Source organism: Garra rufa, chromosome 2 (assembly GCF_049309525.1).
Source record: "Garra rufa chromosome 2, GarRuf1.0, whole genome shotgun sequence".
Taxonomy (NCBI): Eukaryota; Metazoa; Chordata; class Actinopteri; order Cypriniformes; family Cyprinidae; genus Garra; species Garra rufa.
The window spans coordinates 20,209,250-20,233,341 of record NC_133362.1 but is presented as its reverse complement, the minus strand read 5'-3'; the positions used below and the strand labels follow the sequence as shown (position 1 = coordinate 20,233,341).

General features: G+C 34.0%; 2 protein-coding genes across 9 annotated transcripts in view; both read right to left on the bottom strand.

Annotated features, from left to right (window-relative positions):
* Positions 1–2,854: 2,854 nt before the first annotated feature.
* Positions 2,855–9,214, bottom strand: ly6pge (lymphocyte antigen 6 family member pge). The gene is made up of 3 exons (XM_073835164.1): positions 8,997–9,214; positions 4,068–4,184; positions 2,855–3,755 (listed from the first exon to the last, which is right to left on the bottom strand). The coding sequence occupies exons 1-3, from the start codon at positions 9,055–9,057 to the stop codon at positions 3,559–3,561; spliced, it is 375 nt and encodes a 124-aa protein (XP_073691265.1). The 5' UTR covers positions 9,058–9,214; the 3' UTR covers positions 2,855–3,558.
* Positions 9,215–11,598: 2,384 nt separating this feature from the next.
* tacc2 (transforming, acidic coiled-coil containing protein 2) overlaps positions 11,599–24,092 on the bottom strand; it is a 51,139-nt gene continuing 38,645 nt past the window's right edge. For 7 of the 8 annotated variants that reach the window (XM_073833862.1, XM_073833866.1, XM_073833867.1 and 4 more), the window contains 8 exons: positions 21,087–21,221; positions 19,795–19,871; positions 17,430–17,473; positions 17,196–17,228; positions 14,661–14,821; positions 14,277–14,383; positions 14,030–14,150; positions 11,599–12,569 (listed from right to left, as the gene is read on the bottom strand). In XM_073833862.1, coding sequence (XP_073689963.1) covers positions 12,504–12,569; positions 14,030–14,150; positions 14,277–14,383; positions 14,661–14,821; positions 17,196–17,228; positions 17,430–17,473; positions 19,795–19,871; positions 21,087–21,221 — 744 coding nt within the window. In that variant the 3' untranslated portion in view covers positions 11,599–12,503. The remainder of the gene's footprint in view (positions 12,570–14,029; positions 14,151–14,276; positions 14,384–14,660; positions 14,822–17,195; positions 17,229–17,429; positions 17,474–19,794; positions 19,872–21,086; positions 21,222–24,092) is intronic. The other variant, XM_073833863.1, reaches the window with a different exon arrangement.

Below are 24,092 nucleotides of genomic sequence, written 5' to 3'. Positions count from 1 at the left end.
TAATATATATATTTTTTATAAATTAATAGACAAAAATAAATGTCATTGACCCACATACATGTTACACCTTGGAGCAAAAGTTTGTACTCCTCAATGGAAGAAAACAAATTGAAGCCCAAATCGATATGGACGAATGAGGTTATTCATCATCTTTTTAAAATTCTAGTAGTCTGCAAAAAGCAATTATGAGAACCTAGCATCACATAGTTCATGTGTGGACCAAAATATAACGTGCAACGTGTACTGGCAAGACTTTCGAGGAGATCAAAACGACCATCATCTGGTTTCCAGCATCCCAATAAATGACACGTGGCTTAAGGCTTTCCATAGTGAAAATGGGATTTACAGTAATAGTGTCCCTAGGTGGAAACGGATTAGACTTGAGCAGCTACCTAGGGATGATCAAATGAGCAATTTCTACCTAGATGGTCACCATAGCAATGACCTTTACACACGCCACAGATGGCAAGCAGTAGCATATTTTAACTGAAATGATAAGACATTTTTTGGGGGGATATCATTTTCCTTATAAGCTCAAAAGTACCTCTCTGGTTTACTACGATAAAAATTTCAGTGCAAGCTTGGAAAATGTTAGTCAATAGAACATCTGAAAAACTTTTCATGAAGGAAAACTCCCATATTACCATTTCAGGAGTATTAAAAATTAACTGGAAGATGCACACTCTAGTTTTGTGATGTGCTTTACCCGCAGCACTATTAAGGTCTTGCTGAAAGTGAGAAGAAAATCTCCAAATAAAGCTGATGAGGACCGACACAAGCAAAGCAAAGCACCCAGTGGAACGGCCCTAGAGCATCACAGTTTGGGGTCATTCTTTATCCCCCTCTGGGGCAGCTTGTTCACACTATCACACCTGTCTGTCAAAAGAAAGACTCAGTGGAGGGAATGAAAGAAGAGAGAAGGTTTAGTCAATGCAGAAGTGAAGAGAAATAAACGAAAAGCACCGTCGTAACGGAAATCGCAGCAGACAGAAAGGGCAAGGTTTAAATTACATCTTAAATAACCTTGTGTCCTGCTTTGACTTAATGGCCAACAATATTTAAAATCTCTGAAATAAACCTCCAAAGGCAATAGCCTAAGTCAGCGTACTGACAATAGAGGGTTTGCACTTATGATTGGTCAGTTATTCAGATGCGCGCTATATTAGTGATACTCAAATGTAAACAACAGCATGGATTGCACAGTTGATGTACTAAGTTGTTCTGCTCATTTATGCTGTCTAAACCACTAAGAAAATGTGTGGAAGCTGCTAAATCATATAGAGAAGGGCTTAGTAAGCAAGAAAGGGCACAATAGTTTGACTAAACTAAAGTTAACAGATGATAAAGATACGTACAAAAAAATATTAGCCTAATATTTTACCTACATGACCAGAAATGATAAGAACAAACACAAATGTTGTCAAGATTCTTGCCCTGGAAATCCTGGTTCAGTTTGGCCAACCACAAACGCCTTTTGTTCCTCAGACAGTTTTTTTGCACTCTTCTCCTTGATTTGTTATAACTTTTGGCTTGTCTATAGTACTATAGTATGTTTTGCCCAGTCCGCCCAATTAGTACAACCCAAAACATGAAAATAATTGACCATTTTCTGCAGCAATAATCAGTAAAATATGTGATTTTCTATCGGTTCAGTGGCATTGTTTATGTTCAGTACCGCCAATATGGTCGATTGATGACTCTATATAAAAAGGATATTAAAGCCTACCGTTGCATTAAAAAAAAAATGCATACTTCTAAATAAATAAATAATTCGTTAAATTTACAGAATTATTCTGAAAGTTGAAGGACAGCTCATTTATTAGATACACAGAAATCATGGCTACTCTTGACTAGGATAAATATTTGAGAAGCAAGTTTATAAATGCATTTCGTTTTAAATTAATTTTAGGCCACTGTTATTTGATGGATCAACTAAAAATAAGCAAGGATTAGCGTTAATCTTAAATAAATACGCCAAAAACTCATAACAGACTGAGGAATAAGCACAATATGTCATGTGGACTCTTCCCAACACACCTGTAACGATTAATAGCTATTATTTGTAAACCTACCAAGTTTGTAAGAGGTTATGCTTAAATCCTTGCGAGCCACAATGGGAGTATCAAACAATCCGTTTGTTAGACGTGCCTACCTTAGCCAGGTCAGATGTTTAGGATGGCCTAGAATTTGCCTGCGTTCCAATAGAGTCACCATCGTTTAACGGCTTGATTACTGTTGATTTGTTAATTTACAGCGGCACCTTGTGTTAAGTAAAGGTAAAGCACTTGAAGACGTCGAGGGAAAGACTTTATCTATCCATCTATCTATTCTTTGAGGAAACGCTTCATTTTAAATAGAGTAAAAAATAAATAGTCGGATACTGATAGTGGGGTTGTAGGGATTAGATTAGGCTATATGTTCTCCAAAATAAGATCTGCAGATTTTTATCACGACAGGTAAAGTTAACATTATACTTTTCTCAGTAATTATCCACCTTTTTCTGCAACGCAGAAGTGACTTCCGGTTCAAATACCGAGAAGAATAACAACGTGCAGTAAACGGTAAAACTGTTTGCACTTCAAACCAGTGTGTTCATAATTCAGATAATACATTAAAATAACATGATAAGACACACCAGTTTGCAATATCAAGCAGCAAAAAGAGAAACAACTACAGCTAAAAATAGCTGGAAGCTGATGAGAACGGAAGCCAGACCCATAAAATGTATTTTAAAAAAAACGGCCGTGCCCGCTCTTGCATTAAAAAAGGTGGACAGAGGTGTGTGAATAAGAAATATGCTCATTGTTCCCTGACTAAATTCTATTTAGATAATTAAATAACACTCATTGAACCATAAGGAAAAAAGCGATGTTTATTTACAATCAAGCGCAAAAGCCAAACAAGCCAGAGAGTGTTATCTTCATGTTCATTTCCATGTAAAGAGAGACATGAAAATTAAACTAAACATTCATTTGCAACATATTTGAGGCTTATTTTAAAACATCTCTTTATTCATTACAACAAAATGGCTTTTAAATAGATAATTCACCAAAAAATACAAATTCTGTCATCATTTAAGCAGGTACACAGTTGGATTTATCTAGTAAAATGTTCCAGCTGTTCTTTTGCTTACAGTAAATTTATATTATATAACTTCTTTTGTGCTTTGGAATGATATGAGAAGAAGTAAATGATGGCGGGATTTCATTTTTGAGTGAACTATCCCTTTAATAGAGTTCATTAGATTCATTTGGCCTACAGAATAAAAGGCTTTTGGCTTTTTGAATTCCTAGAAAGTCTGAACGATAATAAATACATTTGCTTTATGCAGAGTAGAAATGTGACAAAATCTGTGTATGTGGAGTTGTGTATATGTGTGCTGTGCTTTATTAACCTAATATGCATTGCATGCACATTCCCATGGCAGTACACTTGCTGACATTTGCAGTGTGGTATTTTATCGGTATGTATGTTAACAATCAGAGAGTATACAGAGTTCCGTCAAGTTCCACAATGGTAATGGTCTTTAATAGCCTGGTCGGTTTGTCTAGGGTTGCATTAGTTTGACAGCAGATGCCAGACGAATAACAGAAGGCCCAGGAGGAAGCTGAAGCCTGTGTTGATTCTGGTGGCGTGTCCTGCCACATTGCAGTCGTCCGAGTAGCAGCAGTGAACTTTGACCCCTGGAGCTCTGTAGCCCTGGCTGTTAGCCTGGCTGCAGAAGGATTTGTACGAGCAGGACTTCATTACGCCACCTAAGAAGACAAGAGCGGTATGAGAGCGTGATTACATATTAATGTGCCTTGATCCTCATAAGGAAGCTGTAGACCTCCTGCTATTTCTAAGCTGGAGCCAGACAGTGCAGTCTGTCTTCCTTAAACACCAACCTGATCCAGTGCCTCCCCTTAAAACACACACACACAGTCGTTAATGATTTTTCTAAAGATTTATCCCTCTGTGATTTATCACCCACATCCAAGGAAATAAAAAAAAATGTTCTCGCCCAGTTTCCTCTCATCTATCTGTGCAGGAAGATTAACTATTAACTATGTACCCATTAAACTTACTGCCATGTCCACGGACAACAGCACATGCGTCTGAGTAGCTCGGACATGTTTTGGAGCCCTGCCGATTGCAGTCTTCATCTGTAGAGCCCATGCAGGTGTAACACTTCAGCGCCTCACCTAAATAAAAACAAAGAAGGGGTCAAAGTAATTCAGCATTAAAATTCCTCAAAAAAGCCTAAGTGTAAGTACTAAACCAACAATATTTATTACTTCAATATTTACTAAAATCATTAAGTTTGTCAGTAACACTACAATACAGTTCATTAGTTAACTACTTTAGTTAAAGGAACACTCCACTTTTTTTGGAAATAGGCTCATTCTCCAACTTCCCCCGAGTTAATGAGTTTTACCGTTTTGAAATCCATTCAGCCGTTCTCCTGTTCTGGCAATATCACTTTTAGCATAGCTTAGCCAAAGTCCCTTTAAGGCAAGTCATGTAACTCGGTGGCCATCTTTGAAACGCCTCTCGGGCATACAAGTGCAGCTCCTATCTGTTTGAATGGGGAAACATCAAATTCTCCAAAACTGTTCACCAAGCTTACGATTAAATTTCATATTTTAAATCTCCAAAGAAATCCAACAAGAACTGCCTCATAAATATGGTTCCTTGTGCTCCAATAGTGTGAAAAAACGCTTATTTTTCCGGCTAGATGAGCCAGTGCGCATGCGCAGTACTGAGCGCACGTCTTAGAGCGCTGATTGTTTCTATAGCAACCGGGACTTCTAACGCTGCAGCTGCAGTGACGCGCTGACTTTACTAATCAACTATTGGCTCTTTCACTAAGAAGGCGGGGCTTCGCGGCCACAATGAGCGTTGCATTTTTCCCCATTCAAAACTATACGAGTGACTTGTCTTGGGTTTTCTATAGTCTTTGGCTTAGCATAGATCATTGAATCCTATTAGACCAATATCATCACGTTCAAAAATGACCAACGAGTTTCCATATTTGTTGTATTTAAAACTTGACTCTTCTGTAGTTATATCGTGTACTAATACCGGCGGAAAATGTAAAGCTGCGATTTTCTAGGCCGATAAGATTAGGAACTACACTTCCATTCCGGCGTAATAGTCAAGGAAGTTTGCTGCCGTAATATGGACGCAGTAGGCGGAGTAATATCCGCATTTGCACATGTGCTGCGTTATATTACTGCGCCTGCTTCGGACATGTTACGGCAGCAAACTTCCTTGACTATTACGCTAATCTCTGAAAATAAATTATAATATTTTATGCAATTTTTGTCACATAGATTTCCTTTATTTTAATGTTTTTTAACAAATATGATAAAAAGCGATCATTAAAAAAAGAGACCTCCACACAGTTTATACTATTTTTATCTTCTTTTTTTCTTTTTTGTACTTATTTTGCCTATTTTTTTTTTTTTACCTTTTTGTTACAAATAGTAAACAGGATGCATAAATGATTAAATTATATCATAAAAAAATTAAACATAAAAAAAATTCTCTAAAAATAAATAATACTATTTTATGCAATTAGTGTCACATAGATTTCATTTATTTAAATGTTTTTTTTTTCTTTTTTTTTTTTTTTTACAAATATGATGAAAAACAATCATTAAAAAAAGATTAACTTAACTTATTTAGCCTATTTTTGGACATTTTTGTTACATATAGTAAAGAGGATGCATGCATGATTAAATGAATGCAAGGAAATATTTTAATTTATCTCCAATGCAAACATCCAATGCATTTGACTGAACAAAGCTTGATTAATTTTATGCAATTTAATTTCTAGTGTGGAGACAGGAAAATGTCACTGTGCTTCATTTAATGATGCACTTGTAATATTGGTAATATTCACTCTGTTTCAATTTCCATGATGAAACAGTTTTAAACAGCAACAAATATGCTATCAACATGAGATCATTTAAAAATAAAAATCTTTAAAAAATATTTTGAGGATCTTAGAAGATCGACAGATCTTGATCTAAACAACACTGCCCTGTGAAGTCGAAACAGAACATTGACGTTTTATCCCAAAACAGATCGTTTTTCGCCTTCGTTTAACAGACCCCATGCAGGGAAGCCAACAGAAGTCACTGTCTTGTAAATACCCAACAGTACATGTTGTGGAAAGCCTTTTTTCATGTGCCTCAATTGCTATCATCTCCCAAAAAAAAGTCTTTTGAAGTTCAATCACATAAACTCAATGACTGTAACACCTTCAGAAACAGACATTCCTTTTAAAAGTATATGCTATGTGTGTCTTAGCACTGTTAGTTCACCCTAAAGACATCCTTCTGCTGCATCTGAGTCACTCTCTTTGATAGCTAAACCTTCAGTTCACAGATGATTTTACTGGCAGGCTATTCGAAATGAGGTAAACTTTTAAAGTACGGCACAAGCATTCAGGTCACATTCTTTTTCAAAGCATTCATCCTCAACATCCTTTCACTCCCAAAATGTACATTAAACTGTTGCTTCCTGTCTGTTGAGTTGGTCTCAGAGTTCCAACACTGATAACAAGAATTATTTCTTAAATGCAAATTAAAATTAAAATGTGTCACTGACAACCTCTTGACCTCAATCTCATGACGAAAAAATACCTGTGGGAACTTTTATTTACAAGACGCGAAATACATACTGCCATGTACGTTTCGTGACATAGTCGATGTGAAATGTCCACTGGGTGGCGCTAAAAGAGTTTTTTCCCACGGAACCGATGAATGTACATTACCGCAATTCTGACTTGAAATGTCCTATGAGTGGCGCTATAACTCTAATGCTTGATGCTTTAAAATAACATACAATCTGCATTACAATTAAACCTACTGATAGTATGAACAAACTGATAGTATGAACAAACGCGAACGACGTAAAACGCAATCGTAAACATGCCGTTAGCTTGCTTTTCAATCATCGTGAGTTATGTTTTCAGCATACGGGATCACGGGTTTCAGCATTACGGGATAACGATTAACGTTACAAGTGCAGTTTTACCACCGTTCATTTCTGTAGGCCTACTTATTAGTACATATTTCGCGTTTTGCGAAAGTTTCCACAGCTACGTTTTCCTCATGCGATCAGGTATCACACTAAAGATTTAAAATATAAAATATAATTTTTCAGAATTGAGAGTAACATTTATGTAAGAAATATATAGAAAACCCTGTTGCATTATGGATGAGTCATCATATCATGTAAGTCACTAAAGATATTATTCATTTTGCTTTTTTCTCACACACACAAATATATAAATATGTTAAACAAATCACTGGTTTGGAATTAATGCTGCTGTCTCCTGTATTCCCTTCTCTCAAAATCTTCCGACTGAGGTAAAAAAAATAGTAGGCCTAGTTATGAAATGATCTATGCCTGACCTCAGCTGTCATGTATCAGTTATATCCAGACAGTTTTGTATTTTAGTACAATAATACTTGCTGTTTTTTGGAAATATCTGTTATTCATCAAATATATTTTAGTTTTGAACTATAATACATTCATTTAGTTTGTTGTAAGAGATTTTTTGAAAAAAGTAGTTGTACCTGAATTTACCTCCATAAGCATTTAGCTTCAATGCTTATTTAGCTTTAGTGTTCTCATTTACAAAATAATAATAATAATTAAATTCAGCTTTTTCTAAATTTAATTAGTATTTGGTTCTCAGATTTCACAGTGGATGCTTTCACAGTAATGGTTCACTGTTAAATTGTATTTTTACACAATTACCATTTAATGCACTGCTGTTTTGAAATATACACTGCTGTTCAAAAGTTCAGGATCAGTAAGATTTGTAATGTTTTTTTTTTTAAGTTTCTTATGCTCATTAAGGCTGTGTTTATTTAATCAAAAATACAGAAAAAAAATAATTTTGTGAAATATTATTACGATGTAAAATGTGATCAAAAGCTGAATTTTCAGTCTTCAGTGCCACATGATCCTTCAGAAATCATTCTAATATGCTAATTTATTATCAATGTTAAAACAGTTGTGCTGCTTAATTTTTTTTTTTTTTGGAACCTGTGCTACTTTTTTTCAGAATTCTTTGATAAATAAAAAGTTAAAAACAACAGCATTTATGTAAAATAAAATTGTTTTCCAACAATATTACACTACCGTTCAAACGTTTGGGTAAGTGCATTTTTATTCTTTCTTTTTTAAAAAAGAAATTAATACTTTTATTTAGCAAGGATGTGTTAAATTGATCAAAAGTGTTAGCAAAGACTTACATTGTTAGAAACACTTTATATTTTAAATAAATGCTGTTCTTTTTTTAAAAAAAATGTTTAAATAATCCTGAAAAAAATCTCACAGGTTCCAAAAAACATTTTGGCAGCACAACCGTTGCAAACATAGATAATTCTAATAATGTAATAGCATATTAAAATGATTTCTGACACTTAAGACTGGAGTAATGGCTGAGGAAAATTCAGCTTTGCATCACATGAATAAATTACATTTTAAAGTATATTAAAATAGAAACTATTATTGTACAGTGTACAAAGATTTTGCAACATTAGTTTTTTCTGTATTTTTAAACAAATAAATGCAGCCTTAGCATAAGAGACTTCTTTAAAAAACATTTACAAGTCTTACTGATCCCAAACTTTTGAACAGCAGTGTACCCCAGAGATTCTCTTTTGTTGGTCCAGCAATCTAATACAAATAAAGACTCCAGACCTGCAAACTCTTTTAGCCCTCAATCTGTTTAAGGGATTGAATTGCACCAATTATTTTCTGTTAGTCCTTTAACACCTTCCTCAAGGCCAACAAGATATTCTCAGTCATAAGGATGCCTCAAATGGAAACTAAATAACATAAAATTATGAAAATTACACAGAAAAAACAGTCAGAATAGCAGACTAAGAAGTCTTGACTGAAAAGCAAATCAAGACTTGTGAGTGAATGAGTGAGGCACACTTGCAGAAACTTGAAAACTCTTAAAAAGGAGGAAAAAAAGAAGTACTCACTGTGAGCTGCTAGGAGGATGAGGCCGAGGCCTAGCAGCGAGAAGAAATGGACCGCTCTCATGTCGCCGGTGGTCTGTGGCTGTCAGGTTCGCACAGTGAAAAGCAGGTTGTTTGCTCTTAAAACCCCTGAGCTTAAGTCCTGCTTTCGGGAAGAGCTAATACCCAACGGCAGAGAGGACACACAGATTACCAGCCTGTCCACTGAGGCCTGCGTCGGTCTTAAGATCTGAATGGATCCTCACCATCTCGACTAATCAGAGATGAGGGATCGGTTACTGTGCTCCACCCATACAGTACTGCATGCTAGCCAGGGGTCTGATACTCCCTACAGATTACGTACAACTAATGTCTGCATATACAGTAGAAGTTTAGCAGTGATTAAACTCACATCATGTCTCTTTGTGACACAGCAGAACAGTGAACACAACCAATCAAACAGTTGATGCAAAGGCTATTTGAATGTGTGTATGTGGTAAGGGTAACCAAAACCTAACCTTTACCCCAAATTAATAAATTGATTATTTTATAATTATGCAACTTTTATTTACCTATTATTTCTTGGTTATTCTTCCCACATTAACTACATATTTTTGTTTGTTATTATTAAATGCATTTTGAGTGAAAAATTAATAAAAATTGAAGCTGTTTTAGTATATACAACAAAACTCCTCCAATGCTAACTGCCTCCTATTTTTATTTTTATATACAGCATTCAATAAAAGAATAATTTATATAATCTTGCTCTATTAATTACTCTTCCATATATATATATATATATATATATATATATATATATATATATATATATATACATACATATAATTTATATAATCTCACTAATAATTTCTCTTCGAACACTGCCTCGAATTTTTCATTTTTATATATAGTAATTAATAAAATTATATAATAAAATATAAAATGTATACAGTCTTACTCTAATAATTACTCTTTCAACACTAACTACTTCCTATTTTTTATTGTTTATTTATATACACAGTATTTAATAAAATTGTATAATAAAATATATAACTTACACAATCTTACTCTAACTATTACTCTTCCAACACTAACTGCCTGCTATTTTTTATTTATGTATAAAGTATTTAATAAAATATATAATTTATGTAATCTTACACTAATATTTACTCATCCAAGACTGGATTTTTATATACAGTATTTTAAAAAATTATTGAATTTATATAATCTCACTCTAATATTTACTCTTCCAACACTAACATATATATATACAGTGTTTAATAAAATTATATAATAAAATATATAATTTATACAATCTGACTCTAACAATTACTCTTCCAACATTAACTGTCTCCATTTTTTATTTTTATATGCAGTATTTATTAGAATTATGTAACAAAATATATAATAATTACTCTTCCAACACTAACAGGCCTCCTATTTTTTATTTATATATACAGTATTTAATACAATTATACAATTCATATAATCTTACTTTAATAATTACTCTTTCAACACTAACTACTTCCAATTTTTTATTTATATGTACAGTATTTAATAAAATTATAGAATAAAATATATAATTCACACAATCTTACTCAAATAATTACTTTTCCAACACTAAATGCCTCCTATTTTCATTTATATATACAGCATTTAATAAAATTATAGAATTTATAATCTTACTTAAATAATTACTTTCAACACTACTTCCTATTTTATTTATATATACAGTATTTAATACAATTATGTATTTATATAATCTTACTCTAATAATTACTCTTTCAACACTAACTACTTCCTATTTTGTATTTATATAGTGTTTAATAAAATTATATAATAAAATATATAATTCATACAGTCTTACTCTAATATTTGCACTTTCAACACTGCCTCCAATGTTTTGTTTTTTTTATACAGTATTTATTAAAATTATATAATAAAATTAATAATTTATATAACCTTACACTAATAATTACTCTTCCAACACTAAGTGCCTTCAGATTTTTATTTTTACAAACAGTATTCAAATGATATAATTATATACTATAATAATTACTCTTCCAACACTACCTCCTCTTTTCTATTTATAAATAGAGTATTCATTAAAATGATGTAAGAAAATATATCATTTATATAACCTTACTATAATATATATATATATAGTTTTTAATAAAGATAGAATTTTTTATAGAATTTAATTTGATTTACAATGGATTATATATGTATATTTATAATGTATTATGTATGTTTCTTTCCATTTCATTTTTTTTTTTTCATTCCAACAATTTTTTAAATCTTTTTTTCTACTGTCTTATTTCTTTTTTTTTCTCACTCACTCACAGACAGTTTGGTTCAGTGCCAGCATGTAATTGGCACTAATATAGTCTGTCTGTCGTGATTTTAAGACCCATCTGCCAGCTAACTAATGCATCTTTTTATGCACATACGTAGGATCATGTCAGCAAGATTCATTGTTTGTTCATTAACAACATTATTGCTTTCTCCAAATGCCCAAGTGGGAGGCTAAGAGCATCTGCTAAATGAATAAATGTAAATGTGATTCTTATTACATCATTTTGCATATTGACCGTGTCTGTGTGATATGATTCAGATAAACAGAAGCTGTATTGCCATCTTTTATTGCACTTTGTAAGCATGTCCTGTACAGCTGACAGAGCTTCTTTTTGTCTGAAACACCAGCTATAACAGGACTGAGACAAAACCATTCAGATTAAATTAGCTCAGAACCACTGACAGTGACAAGTGGGTTCATTTATATATCAAAATAAAATCCAAAAATAAAATCACACATCAGTGTTGCTAGAAGACAACGAAACAAATGAACAACAAGTATCTACAAAGATACACAAGGAAGCAGATCAAACTAGCAGTATCAAAATCTGCAATTATGTTCCTTTACTGTTTTCAAGTCATTTTCATATTTACAAAACCGTCAAGGCCTACAACATGCATTTTAATTCATGACCATGAATACCACTTTGTGACAACTGATTGATTAACTCATCTGTTTTATATTATATATATATATATTCTCTCCGGTCATTTCTGTTTTCAAGTTAAGAAGAGGGTACCACAGGAATCAGTTTAACAGTCGGCTCCATCAGTGGTTGTCATGGCAACATCACTCATAACTTCAGACTCACTATAAACACATACTCTCTGCGTGTTTGTGTTCGTGTGTGTGTGAGCTATACAGACTCTACTGATGGGGAGTACTCTCACAAGACCCTCAACATAGGTAAGGTGGTGTACATTAACACATTAAAATGTAGAGAAAATAATTACAGCCAGAAACTAGTGTGTCCTCCCAGTTCTAGGGACTCCAGTTTATGTGAAGACGTCAGTAGTGTGAATTCCTTTTGTTGGGTTAGTTCATTGTTCTGTCCAATAGAAAGGGGAAAAAACAATACCGAACACTTCAGTCTCGCTTCTCCGTCTTTACACTCTTGTCCAGTTATTGTTCTTGTGTCCCTTTGTGGTACGGACAGAACTCTGCCGAATGGATGGTTAGCTCTTTCCCATCTTGGCAATCAATTCGTCACAAATTTTGGTCAGTTCCTCAATCTCTTTGTTCTGTTAACAGAAACCAAAAAAAAAAAAAATCATGTTAATCTCTGATTGCTCTGAATGTTGGTATTTTGCTTTTTAAAATGTGGATCCAGAAACATTGTGAAATATTGTCTTACTAATACTAATATATATATAAATGTAATTTATTCATATCATGGCAAAGCTGAATTTTCATTACTCCAGTCTCCAGTGTCACATGACCCTTCATGTGACAATGATAATTATTCCAAACTTTCACTATAGTATGTATAGTGCATAAATAGCACTGTGTATTTAAATTAAGATTTTAGATTAGTTGTGATTAATCACAATTAATCGCAACTAATCGCAATTAATCACAATTAATCACAACTAATCGCAATTAATCTAAAAGCTTGTTTGCTTAATATATAACAGACTTCTTTGATATTTAATTGTATGTGTGCATTCATACACTACCAGTCAAAAGTTTTTGAACAGTAAGATTTTTAATGTTTTTTTAAAGCTCACTAAGTCTGCATTTATTTGATCCAAAGTACAGCAAATAAAATAACTGATTTCTATTTGAATATATTTTAAAATGTAATTTATTCCTGTGATCAAAGGCAATTTTCAGCATCATTACTCCAGTCTTCATTGTCACATGATCCTTCAGAAATCATTTTAATATGCTGATTTGCTGCTCGAGAAACATTTTATTATTATTATCAATATTTAAAGCAGTTGAGTAAATTTTTTTAGGTTTCTTTGATGAATGGAAAGATCCAAAGATCAGCATTTATCTGAAATAAAAAGCTTTTGTGTCACACTATACCATTCAAAAGCCTGGAGTCAGTATGATTTTTTTTTATAATAATGGAAATTATTAATTTTATTTAGCAAGGATGCCTTAAATTGATCAAAAGTGATAATAAAGACATTATAATGTTACAAAAGATTTGTATTTGAGATAAATGCTGTTCTTCTGAAATTCTCTTCATCAAAGAAACCTGAAAAAAATCTACTCGGCTGTTTTCAACATAATAATAACAATAAATGTTTTTTTGAGCAGCAAATCAGAATATTAGAATGATTTCTGAAGGATCATGTGAGTGGAGTAATGACGTTAAAAATTTAGCTTTGAAATCACAGGAATTAATTACATTTTAAAATATATTAAAATAGAAAACAGTTATTTTAAATATTCAAACCTGTACTGCTTTTGCTGTACTTTGGATCAAATAAATGCAGGCTTGGTGAGCAGAAGACTTCTTTAAAAAACATGAAAAATCTATATACATATAAATATACGCAGTACACACAAGCCTTTATTTTGGATGCGATTAATCAATTTGACAGCACTCATTTAAATAAATTAAGCAATTGTCTCCTTTACTTAAAAATGAACTAGATGTTTTAACAACAACCAAATCTGTAGGTAACCTTTAGACGTGCGAAATCAGGCTTTAACAGATGCGCATGTGCATTTGCGAGTGTGAGCAAACCTTTTGTTCCAGTGTGCGCTCCAGTGAATCCACCTTCATCTGTTCTTTCCTCAGACTGGCCTGATGCGCTGCCTGCTCCTGCTTGGCTTTGGCTCTCACCTGAGCGATTTCAGCATTCGCCCTGCGGGTGCCACATGGTCAGAGTCATGCCACCATTTCATATTTCTAAGGCTCTCGCACAGTGTAAATCTAACCCTTAATTAGCCTAACAGTTGTTGTTGTATGAATACGAAAGATTTGTACTTACTTATCCAGTTTCTCCTCAGCATGGATCTTTAAGGCCTGGTAGCGCTGCTCCTCCTTACGGACGCGAGACAGATACTCCTGCGCACATTTCTTCAACACATCCTCATTCTGAAGGAAAAAAAGAGTAATTGAAATGAGTAAATTACTGCCAATATTGACTCTTTTTTGCTTAAGCACAAGCAGTTAGATACTATTTACCAACAGCCTAAGAGTAATTGTATTTGTTTGCATTTGTTCAGCTCTATTTTTGTATATAACGTCCACAATCAATAACAACCAACTCCCAGTCTACATTTTCTCATTGAATATTTCATTTAGCTCAGAATTACATCAAATGAAAGAGTTTCAAATGGAAATCCACAGTGATTTATGTGAAATGACCTACCTTTCGGAAGCCTTCCAAAACATCTTTCATCTTTTCATAGCGCCGGAACATGTCAGCGAGAGATTTCTCCACAGAGTTGAGATCAGCCAAAGCCTGGTCCTTCTCCAGGATCAGCTGCTGGATAGTGTGATGAGACAGAGTCTTCTCCCTCTGTTCACCCTCTGAGACATACACAAAAACAAAGGCATTAAGCTCATATTACACTAGATATACAATACACAATGCACAATATAATCAAATAGATGTGCAAATCTGTTTTCGGATGTGGCAGAGGTTGAGTTTATGCTCCTCTGGGAACTTCAGATATGAAATTACACTATACACCACTATGTCTATGTTGTTGATAATGACAAATGAAAATGCAGATTTTAACGCTGCATCTCTGTGATGCATGCAGACAACACACACACTCACACACTCAAAGATGGGCAAACCACGGAGACAAGGTGAGAGATGAGAAAACCTTTGAAAGACTCTCAACTAATTTTTAGGAAAATGTTATAAAAATATTTATAGATACACATTTCATTTAATTGTAGCAAGTCTTCTGAATGGATCATTTTAGTTGTGTGAGACTCCCTTCTCTACCTTTAAATAAATACTATCACATGCTTTCTAATCAATTATTTAAGTTCAACAGTGATAAAAGAATACATTTTACCGTTGTAGCTACTTTTTTCTAGCTTGATTGTACTTAATTGTATTTAGGCGACTTCACATTATAGTGAGATTGTTTGGAAAGCTACAGTATCCAAGTAGTTTCCTAAACACTTATGAGTTGGTAATGGAAGACATTTGAGAACAGGTCTACAAAAAGACCAGTATAGCAAAACCAGATGATACTAAAATGAGAGATACAGTTGAAAAGTTTACATATACCTTGCAGAATCTGCAAAATGTTGATTATTTTTGCAAAATAAGAGAGATCATACAAAATGCACATTATGTTTTATTTAGTACTGACCTGCATAAGATATTTTACATAAAAGACATTTACATATACATCCACAAGAGAAAATAATAGTTGATTTTTAAAAAATGACCCTATTCAAAAATTTACATACAACTGATTCTTAATACTGTGTTGTTACCCGAATGACCCACAGCCGGGGGTGAAAACTTTCTAACAGAATGAAGATGTGTAAATTTGTTTGCCTAAATATCTTTTTTTTTTCATTCATTTCTTTCATTTCATTTTTCATTTAGTACTGCCCTTCAGAAGCTACAAAGGATACTTTCACATTTCCCAGAAGACAAAATAAGTAAAATTTACCCTGATCTTCAAATCCCCCCCCCCCTCCCCCAGCTCTTAATGCATTGTGTTTCCTTCTGGAGCATCAGTGAGTGTTTAAACCTTCTGTAATAGTTGCATGTGAGTCCCTCAGCTGTCCTCAGTGTGAAAAAAATTATCCTATAAGCATACAGTCATCTTTGGAAAGGGTTCACTACACTAAAATGCTGAAAAACCACAGAATTTGTGGGACCTGAAGGATTTTTTTGTGAAGAACAGCAGGCAGTTTAACTGTTTAGGACAGACATGGGACTCACAAACAACTATCAATAAACAAAACAAACAAAAAACAGCTGTGGATCATTCAGGTAACAACACGGTATTAAGAATCAATGGTATGTAAACTTTTGAACGGGGTCATTTTTATAAATTCAACTATTATTTTCTCATGTGGACTATATGTAAATGTCTTTTATGTTAAAACATCTTATTCAGGTCAATACTAAATAAAATAAAAAAATTACATGCATTTTGTATGATCTCTCTTATTTTGGTAAAATAATTATCCTTTTCCAGATTTTGCAAGGTGTATGTAAACTTTTGACTTCGTCATCATATCAGGTTATAGCATAAGAAAACTCTTCCTGTTATTATCAGATGTGGTGGATGCAACACAAACAAAGAAAATAAAGAGTTGCTGTTACTTACCAGGCATGCCTGAGTGATTTATCAAATATTTATGAGGGACGGAGGGAGCAAAACAGAAAAAAGGGACGGCATTAAGTCAAGCCAGCAGGGTGGGACATGTGTGAGAGAAAAGCGTGTCAGAAACATATTTGAATTTTAAAATTAATGAAAGTGTCATAGAATAAAATGAAGTTGGTGGTGAGAGCCAGAAAAGTGGCCAAGAAAATGAACCATGGAAAAAGAAATGATGGAAGCAAAGATACAAAATAAAGTGAAAATAAAATGACCGACAGCTGGTAAGCGGAATATCAAGGATGGTATTTTATCATGAAGAATATAAAAAGGGAATGAAAAGAGGTTTTTCTTTGTACAAAGAGAGAAAAGCATGTCAAGGTTAAACCAGACACTCATTATCACAATCTGAAAATGTAAGAACGCACACAGCCTACAGTATTTACATGGATGTAAATACTGGACAGGCAAAGAAAGTAGATTAATCTGTCAGTGGGTGAGGCCTGGTAAGGGACATGTTTTATGCAGAAACATGTTTTATGTTTTGTGAGGTCAAGTCAAGTGAAATATTCAGGGAGACTTGAAGGCTTGTGCTTGCGACTGACCGGTGTTTGGGTCCAGAGGCACGAAAGATTTGTCTGCAAATTAAATGAGAAAATAACAAAAACTTATTGCATATGTGTGCTGGTGTGCCGTGACTGGGTAAGGGTTGTGCCTGTTACAGCAGTGCGGCAGAAGAAAAGCACAGATAAATTGAACCAAACGTGCCTGACGGTGTTCACAAAACTTTGAAAATCCCCAGGAGAAATAATAAATCATATTAAGCAATCAAGACTCACCAATCATCTCTGCTATAGTCTTCTCATACTCCATTACTATCCTCCTGCAAATAATTAGAAAAAAATAAATTCAATATTCAAATAAAGTGCATATATACTGCAAGATAAGACTGGAGTAATGGCAGTTTACAATGCATCATAGGAATAAATTACATTTTAGAATATATAAACTATCAGTAAAAAGTTTTTAAAGATTTTTAATGTTTTTTTTAAAGAAATCTCTTCTGCTCACCAAGTCTGAATTTATTTGATCCAAAGTACAGCAAAAACAGTAAAATTCTGAAATATCTTTAGTATTTTTACTTTATTGTTTGTAAAGAAATTATAGAAATGAATACTTTTATTTAGCAAGGATTACATTTATCGAAATTGATGATAAAGACATTTATAATGTTACAAAAGATTTCTTATTGCAGATAAATGCTGTGTTTCTGAACTTTCTATTCATCAAAGAAACCTGAAAAATTCTCATGTTTTCAACATGATAACAAGAATTAATAGCAGAAAATCTGAATATTAGAATGATTTCTGAAGGATCATGTAACTGGAGTAATGATGCTAAAAAATCAGCTTTGAAATCACAGGAATAAATTAAATAATAAAATATATTCAAATAGAAAACAGATATTTTAAATAGTACAAATATTTCAAAATTGCACTGTTTTGCTGTACTTTGGATCAAATAAATGCAGGCTTGGTGAGCAGAAGAGACTTCTTTAAAAAAAAAAACATTAAAAATCTTACTGTTCAAAAACTTTTGACTAATGTTTTTTTTTTTTTTTTTTTTTTATTGTAGTATTTGACAGTACACTGTCTTACTGTATTTTTAATCAAATACATGCAGCCTGTTGAACATACTGTAAAAGACTGTTAAAAAAACTGTTAAAAACCTTCCCAAACCCCAGTGTTTGAACCGGAAATCCGATGTCCTATAGTCCATTTATACCTGGATACGTTTCAGATGATCCGGGCACAAGTGGTAAGCATTAAATACAGTCCAAAATGATTTGTGATCTAATCACTGAAACCACATACTGTGAAAGTTGCATTAAAAGAAAATAGGAATGGGCTTCATACAGCTATATCTCTAAAATAAATAATCAGGTCAATTTTTAAAATCATTCCTTAATATTTTTTTTCTTTTTTGATTTACCAACACGCAGTAACACACTGACGTAGCAAGTGATGCATGTAGCCATGAAGTCAAAGGCCCTCCCTTCGAAATCCAATCAAAAGTGATCACAGCAGGCGCATTTGACACACGTTACTGCCAGCTACAGTATGTATCTTGGCTGACCATTTGTTATCGGATCACCCTGGACGCATCTTAATACCAGGTGTAAACAGGATTTAGGCCAGCATTTGAAAGTGTCCCAAATTGGAAGCCAAAGTTAGTTTTTTATCTGCTTGCATACATACAGCAAGATCCGCTTTGAGCCAGATGAATACAATTGACTGGTTGATAACGTAAATTCAAACTAATAGCACAATGCATGCTGAGGTAACAATGACAATGAAATTCTGAATAAGGTTGATTACATGAGAGGTCAAGAAACTGGCATTTGTTATGTCATGTGTTTGACTACAAGATTTGGGCTGGCAGAAAGACTTGCTTGGAGAAAAGCAGGTTGCCAGTACAGTAAGCGGATGGATTAGCTATGTCTTCCTTAGCCTCTTAGGCCTTCTTTATCCTGAGCACAATCAGGCTAATGAACTAAGCCCCATTCTTATCCACACTAACAAGGCCTAGTCCAGCTGGCTGTAATCCTCAACCCTTCCCGATTACCTTGTTCACTTTGCCCCTTGAAAAAGAACAGATTTAAAACATGCCCTGGTTGAATTAACCCTCTTCTGAATTAAACAGCACTGCATTTTTTTATTAAACTATTACCTTTGAAGGATTTGAATCCTTATTTATAATTTTTCACCTTAAAATGGCATTTAATTGTCTGACAAGACAGTCACATGTGTTTCCAGATGGGTAAAAAAAAATCTGCATTATCTTTCGTCTATTCACTCCCTTCTCCTGCCCGCAACTCTGGCACATCTGACATATTAAGGCCCTCTTTAATTGGCTTTCTGCTTACGCTTGACTTCAAAAAAACGTAGGAAGGAGATAAAGAGATTGAGAGGTAGACTGAGGTTGATGCATGGAGCTGTAAACAGAGCCTTGCATGGTTTAATGCACAGGGATTTGTCAGGTGAGTCATACAAACTAAGGAACATATGCAGTAAATGAACACTTTTATTCAGTTTTATTGATTTGAAGCTTATAGAGAGGACAAGACGTGGGAGGAAATGGGATCGGCAAATGACGCAAGCTTCACTCATCATAGCTCTTCTTTGTCCTTTTAAGAACACCCACCTCATCTCCTCGACTTCCCGTCTACTCTCTTCATATTTTCTCTTCCACTCCATGGCTTCTTTCTCTTTCACAACAATCTGAAATAAGAAGAGCATTACTTTACACACTTCACACCAAGGAAATTGTTAAATCAGTGTCACTCTGGGTTAACACAAAATTAGGTTGTCCTTGTTTCACACTGTGAAAGTCCTTAGTTAATATTCTTCTTTGCATATTTATGAGGTTAATAAACACTGATTTGAGATGTATGACAGATGATGAGCATGAAACCTTTTTCAAATAATCAGTGGAAATGCAACCACATAAATTGGCAGTGATGGTTTTAAACTGATAATGAAATGGAAGTAGCAACAGATCTTTACATGTGATGTACATTTAAGTAAAACAGATAGAAAAAGATTCAATTTAGGGCATAGACTTAGTTTTATCCATAGGTTGTTGATTCGATTTTAAGATGTGGGTGTTGCAATCAATAATGAGTGCGAGCTTGCAGTCATTTGTAAGAAAGAGGCGTTAATGTGTATTTGAACCCTTTCCAACAATGACTGTATGATTTTGAGATCCAGAAGATTCAAACACTCAATGATGCTCCAGAAGGAAAAAACGATGCATTAAGAGCCAGGGGTGTAAACTTTGAGAATGAGAATGTGTACATTTTTCTTATTTTGCCTAAATATCTTTTTTTTTTTTTTTTTTTTTTTTCATATAGCACCCTTTAGAAGCTACAGAAGATACTTGCATGTTTTCCAGAAGACAAAATAAGTTAAAATGACCCTTATCTTTAAATTCAAAAAGTTTTCACTCCCAGCTCTTAATGCATTGTTTTTCCTTCTGGAGCATCAGTGAGCGTTTGAACCTTCTGTAATAGTTGCAAAATCATACAGTCATTGTTGGAAAGGGTTCAAATACACAAAATGCTGAAAAACCAAAGAATTTGTGGGACCTGAAGTATTATTGTGAAGAACAGCAGGCAGTTTAACTGTTCAGAACAAACAAGGGACTCATGAACAACTATCACTAAACAAAAACACACAGTTGTGGATCACTCAGGTAGCAACACAGTATTAAGAATGAAGGGTATGTAAACTTTTGAACAAGGTAATTTTTTATAAATTCAACTATTATGTTATTTTGTGGACTATATGTTAATGTCTATTATTTGAAATATCTTATTTAGTTTAGTACTAAATAATAAATAACATGCATTTAGTATGATTTCTTTTATTTTGGTAAAATAATGAACATTTTGCAGATTCTGCAAGGGGTGTGTAAACTTTTGACCTCAACTGTACCTCTTCTCGGGCAATGCCAAGAGAGTCGTCCATATCACGTGGGAGATGAGGGCTTTCCCCTTCAATGTATCCTGTTCGTGAATAGAGGGAGCATTTCGTAACCCCGCTGTCCACCGGTGAGGCCGTTTCTCTCTGCTGCAGAGAAGAGAATTGTGGAGAAACTATTAAAAACCTACGAGTTTATTTCTATAAAACAATATTTACATCACACATCTTGGAGGGAGGCAGCACATCATCTATAGGTACTACTCAGCAAAGCCAGAATGCCATGGAGAGCAGGCTCTTAGTTTGGGTTGAAAAGCCTCCAGCAGTTTGCGACTGGCCCGCTGCATACAGCTGGAATGTTATGACTGACAATCCTCAATGTGTGATGGGTGTGAAAAGCTGTTTGTCATGAAACGCTTGCGGCTGTGACCGGATCAGAGAGGGAATGCTGTGTCAGATGAGGACTGCAGGAGTACAGGTTGATCCTTATGTTAGTTTTCGGAGATTAAATAATGTGCAAAGTTGGTGATCTTATATTTTCATCTAAAAGTCGATGATCTATTTGAACTGCATGAAAAAAAGACAATATCCTAAAATATTCTTTAAAAAACCTATATGTGACCCTGGACCACAAAACCAGTCTTAAGTAGCGCTTCAAAGGCACAAACAAAAGCACAAATATACTGTCAGTAAATGTACTTCTGAATATTGAAATGTACCATTTTCAGAAAGCAATTGTTTCCAGAGGGCCTCCTTATAGCCAGTGATGGGGTGTAGTTACTGAATAATCATCATGTTTAGCCCTTAAACCCACTTGCTGATTAAAGCTGATTAATTCTTCCTAACAGAGCTGGATTAGAAGATTAATTGAGTTTGACTCTTATACAAGGTAGGGGGCCATGTGTTAGGGTACAAATACAGAATGCCCACCACATGTTTGGTCTGCAAGGAGAATTTATGCCTAATACCATTAACTGCATTATTGGGCTGCACACAGATCATGGAGGGGGCATATAGTCATACAGGAGATACAAACTTAGATTGAAACCTCATACAAAATGTTGAAATGATGATCAAATTTGTTTGATCGAGTTTGAGTGTTCATTTAACGTACATAAAACATGGTCTAGATCCGAGTCTTGTCTTTTAGTCGTAATATTCTCACACCTGAGCTCAGCCTATTTCCAACCAAATTAAAGGATTAGTTCGCTTCCAGAATAAAAATAAAAATTTCCTGATAATTCACCCCATGTCATTCAAGATGCTCATGTTGCTCTTTCTTTAGTCGAAAAGAAATTAAGGTTTTTGAGGAAAACATTCCAGGATTTTTCACCATATAGAGGACGTCAATGGTGGCCAATGGGTTGAAGATCCAAATTGCAGTTTCAATGCAGCTTTAAAGAGCTCTATATGATCTCAGCTGAGGAATAAGGATCTCATCTACTAAAACGATTGGTCATTTTCTAAAAAAAAAAAAAAAAAAAAAAGAAATTATATACTTTTTAAAACCACAAAAACCACAAATGCTCGTCTTGCACTAGTTCGACCTCATGGATGTGTGACAGTACCATCCCAATGTTTACAAAGCGAATGTGCAAAGAAAGTCAAACACCCTTTACAAAAAAAAATTAAAACGATGTCAGACGATTTTGAAGTTGGAGGAGAAAATGAGATGGAGTTTTTCGTCCCCACCTTTTTGAACCGAAGTACACAAATAACCGCGCATGACTTTTCTAACATGTGCTCTCCGAGTTAGTTCAAGATGAGCATTTGTGGGTAAAAATGATATAAATTTATGTTTTTTAAGAAAATTATCGATTGTTTTGCTAGATAAGACGCTTATTCCTCGGCTGGGATCGTGTAAAGCCCTTTGAAGCTGCATTGAAACTGCAATTTGGACCTTCAACCTGTTGACTCCAACTCGCTGCATAACCTAATCTAGAAACTTCCTGAATGCGTGATACAGCTCAAGAGAACATCATATTGGTCATCACCATTTATAAACACAGTCAGCAGAGGGGGAGAAATGAGGCAGAGGAATACCTCTAAATGCAGATGAGAAACAAAAGCTTTAAAAATGAATATTTACAAGACAGAGTTTAGTACAGCAATGTGGTGATGTATTCCTGTTATCTTCAGAGCAGCTGTGCATGTGTTTCCATGAATGATAAATTGTTGCTAATGAATAGGTCAAATAAAGAACACGTCATGGAGAATGTGCTGAGGCAGCATGTGAAATGTGTCTGTGAGACTATTTCAGGAAGAGCGTTATCTAATAATGTATGTTAAAATATTGAATATTTTAAGAAGATCATCAATTCAGGGTAGTCATCACTGAACCTCATTACTCCAGCCATATAATACACTGTCACTCTTTTTATATATGAAAGCACTCCATAATCCTAAAATGTATCAGTACTATTCCAGAAATACTTTTGATACATTAAAGATCAACTCTATTCTGGAAGTCAAGAGGTTATTCAGGGGCAGAAACAATACCTTTGGAATACGGGACGTCCTGCGACAGAGTTTGCTATCTGTCTGTGTGGATTTTGCTGCAGTTTTCTACAAATATAATAACACTGATTTTGACAGAGTGAGACAAAACCTAACTATTACTCAAAAAATAAGTTATGAGATCTGTAATGATCTATAAATGTTATTTGGATAGTCATATTAAATGTGTCCGGAAAATGGGTTAGAGTTGATGCGTTTTAATATGTATGTGACTTCTTTTAAAGAGTTTAGATTCTAATTTGCGGTTACTGTACATTTTGTTGCCCTTTGTTAAAAAAAAATTGAATGGTCAGGAGCCATTTGTACACTACCATTCAAAAGGTCAAAATATTAAAATACAGTAAAACAGTATTACTGTGAAATATTATATACAATTATAAATTATTGTTTTAAGATACTTTAAAATGTCATTTATTCCTGTGATGGCAAAAGTGAGTATTCAGTCCTTGAAAAATATTCTTTGATGAATAGAAATAAAAAACAGCATTTTCTATAACAATGTAA

What these genes read in the sequence shown, in the direction of transcription:
- ly6pge (XM_073835164.1), bottom strand. Translation starts at nt 9,057, where the DNA reads ATGAGAGCGGTCCATTTCTTCTCGCTGCTAGGCCTCGGCCTCATCCTC. An exon ending in CATCCTCCTAGCAGCTCACA is followed by an intron (nt 4,185 to 8,996) that starts GTGAGTACTTCT and finishes GTTTTTATTTAG; the next exon opens with GTGAGGCGCTGAAGTGTTAC. An exon ending in TGTTGTCCGTGGACATGGCA is followed by an intron (nt 3,756 to 4,067) that starts GTAAGTTTAATG and finishes TTGTCTTCTTAG; the next exon opens with GTGGCGTAATGAAGTCCTGC.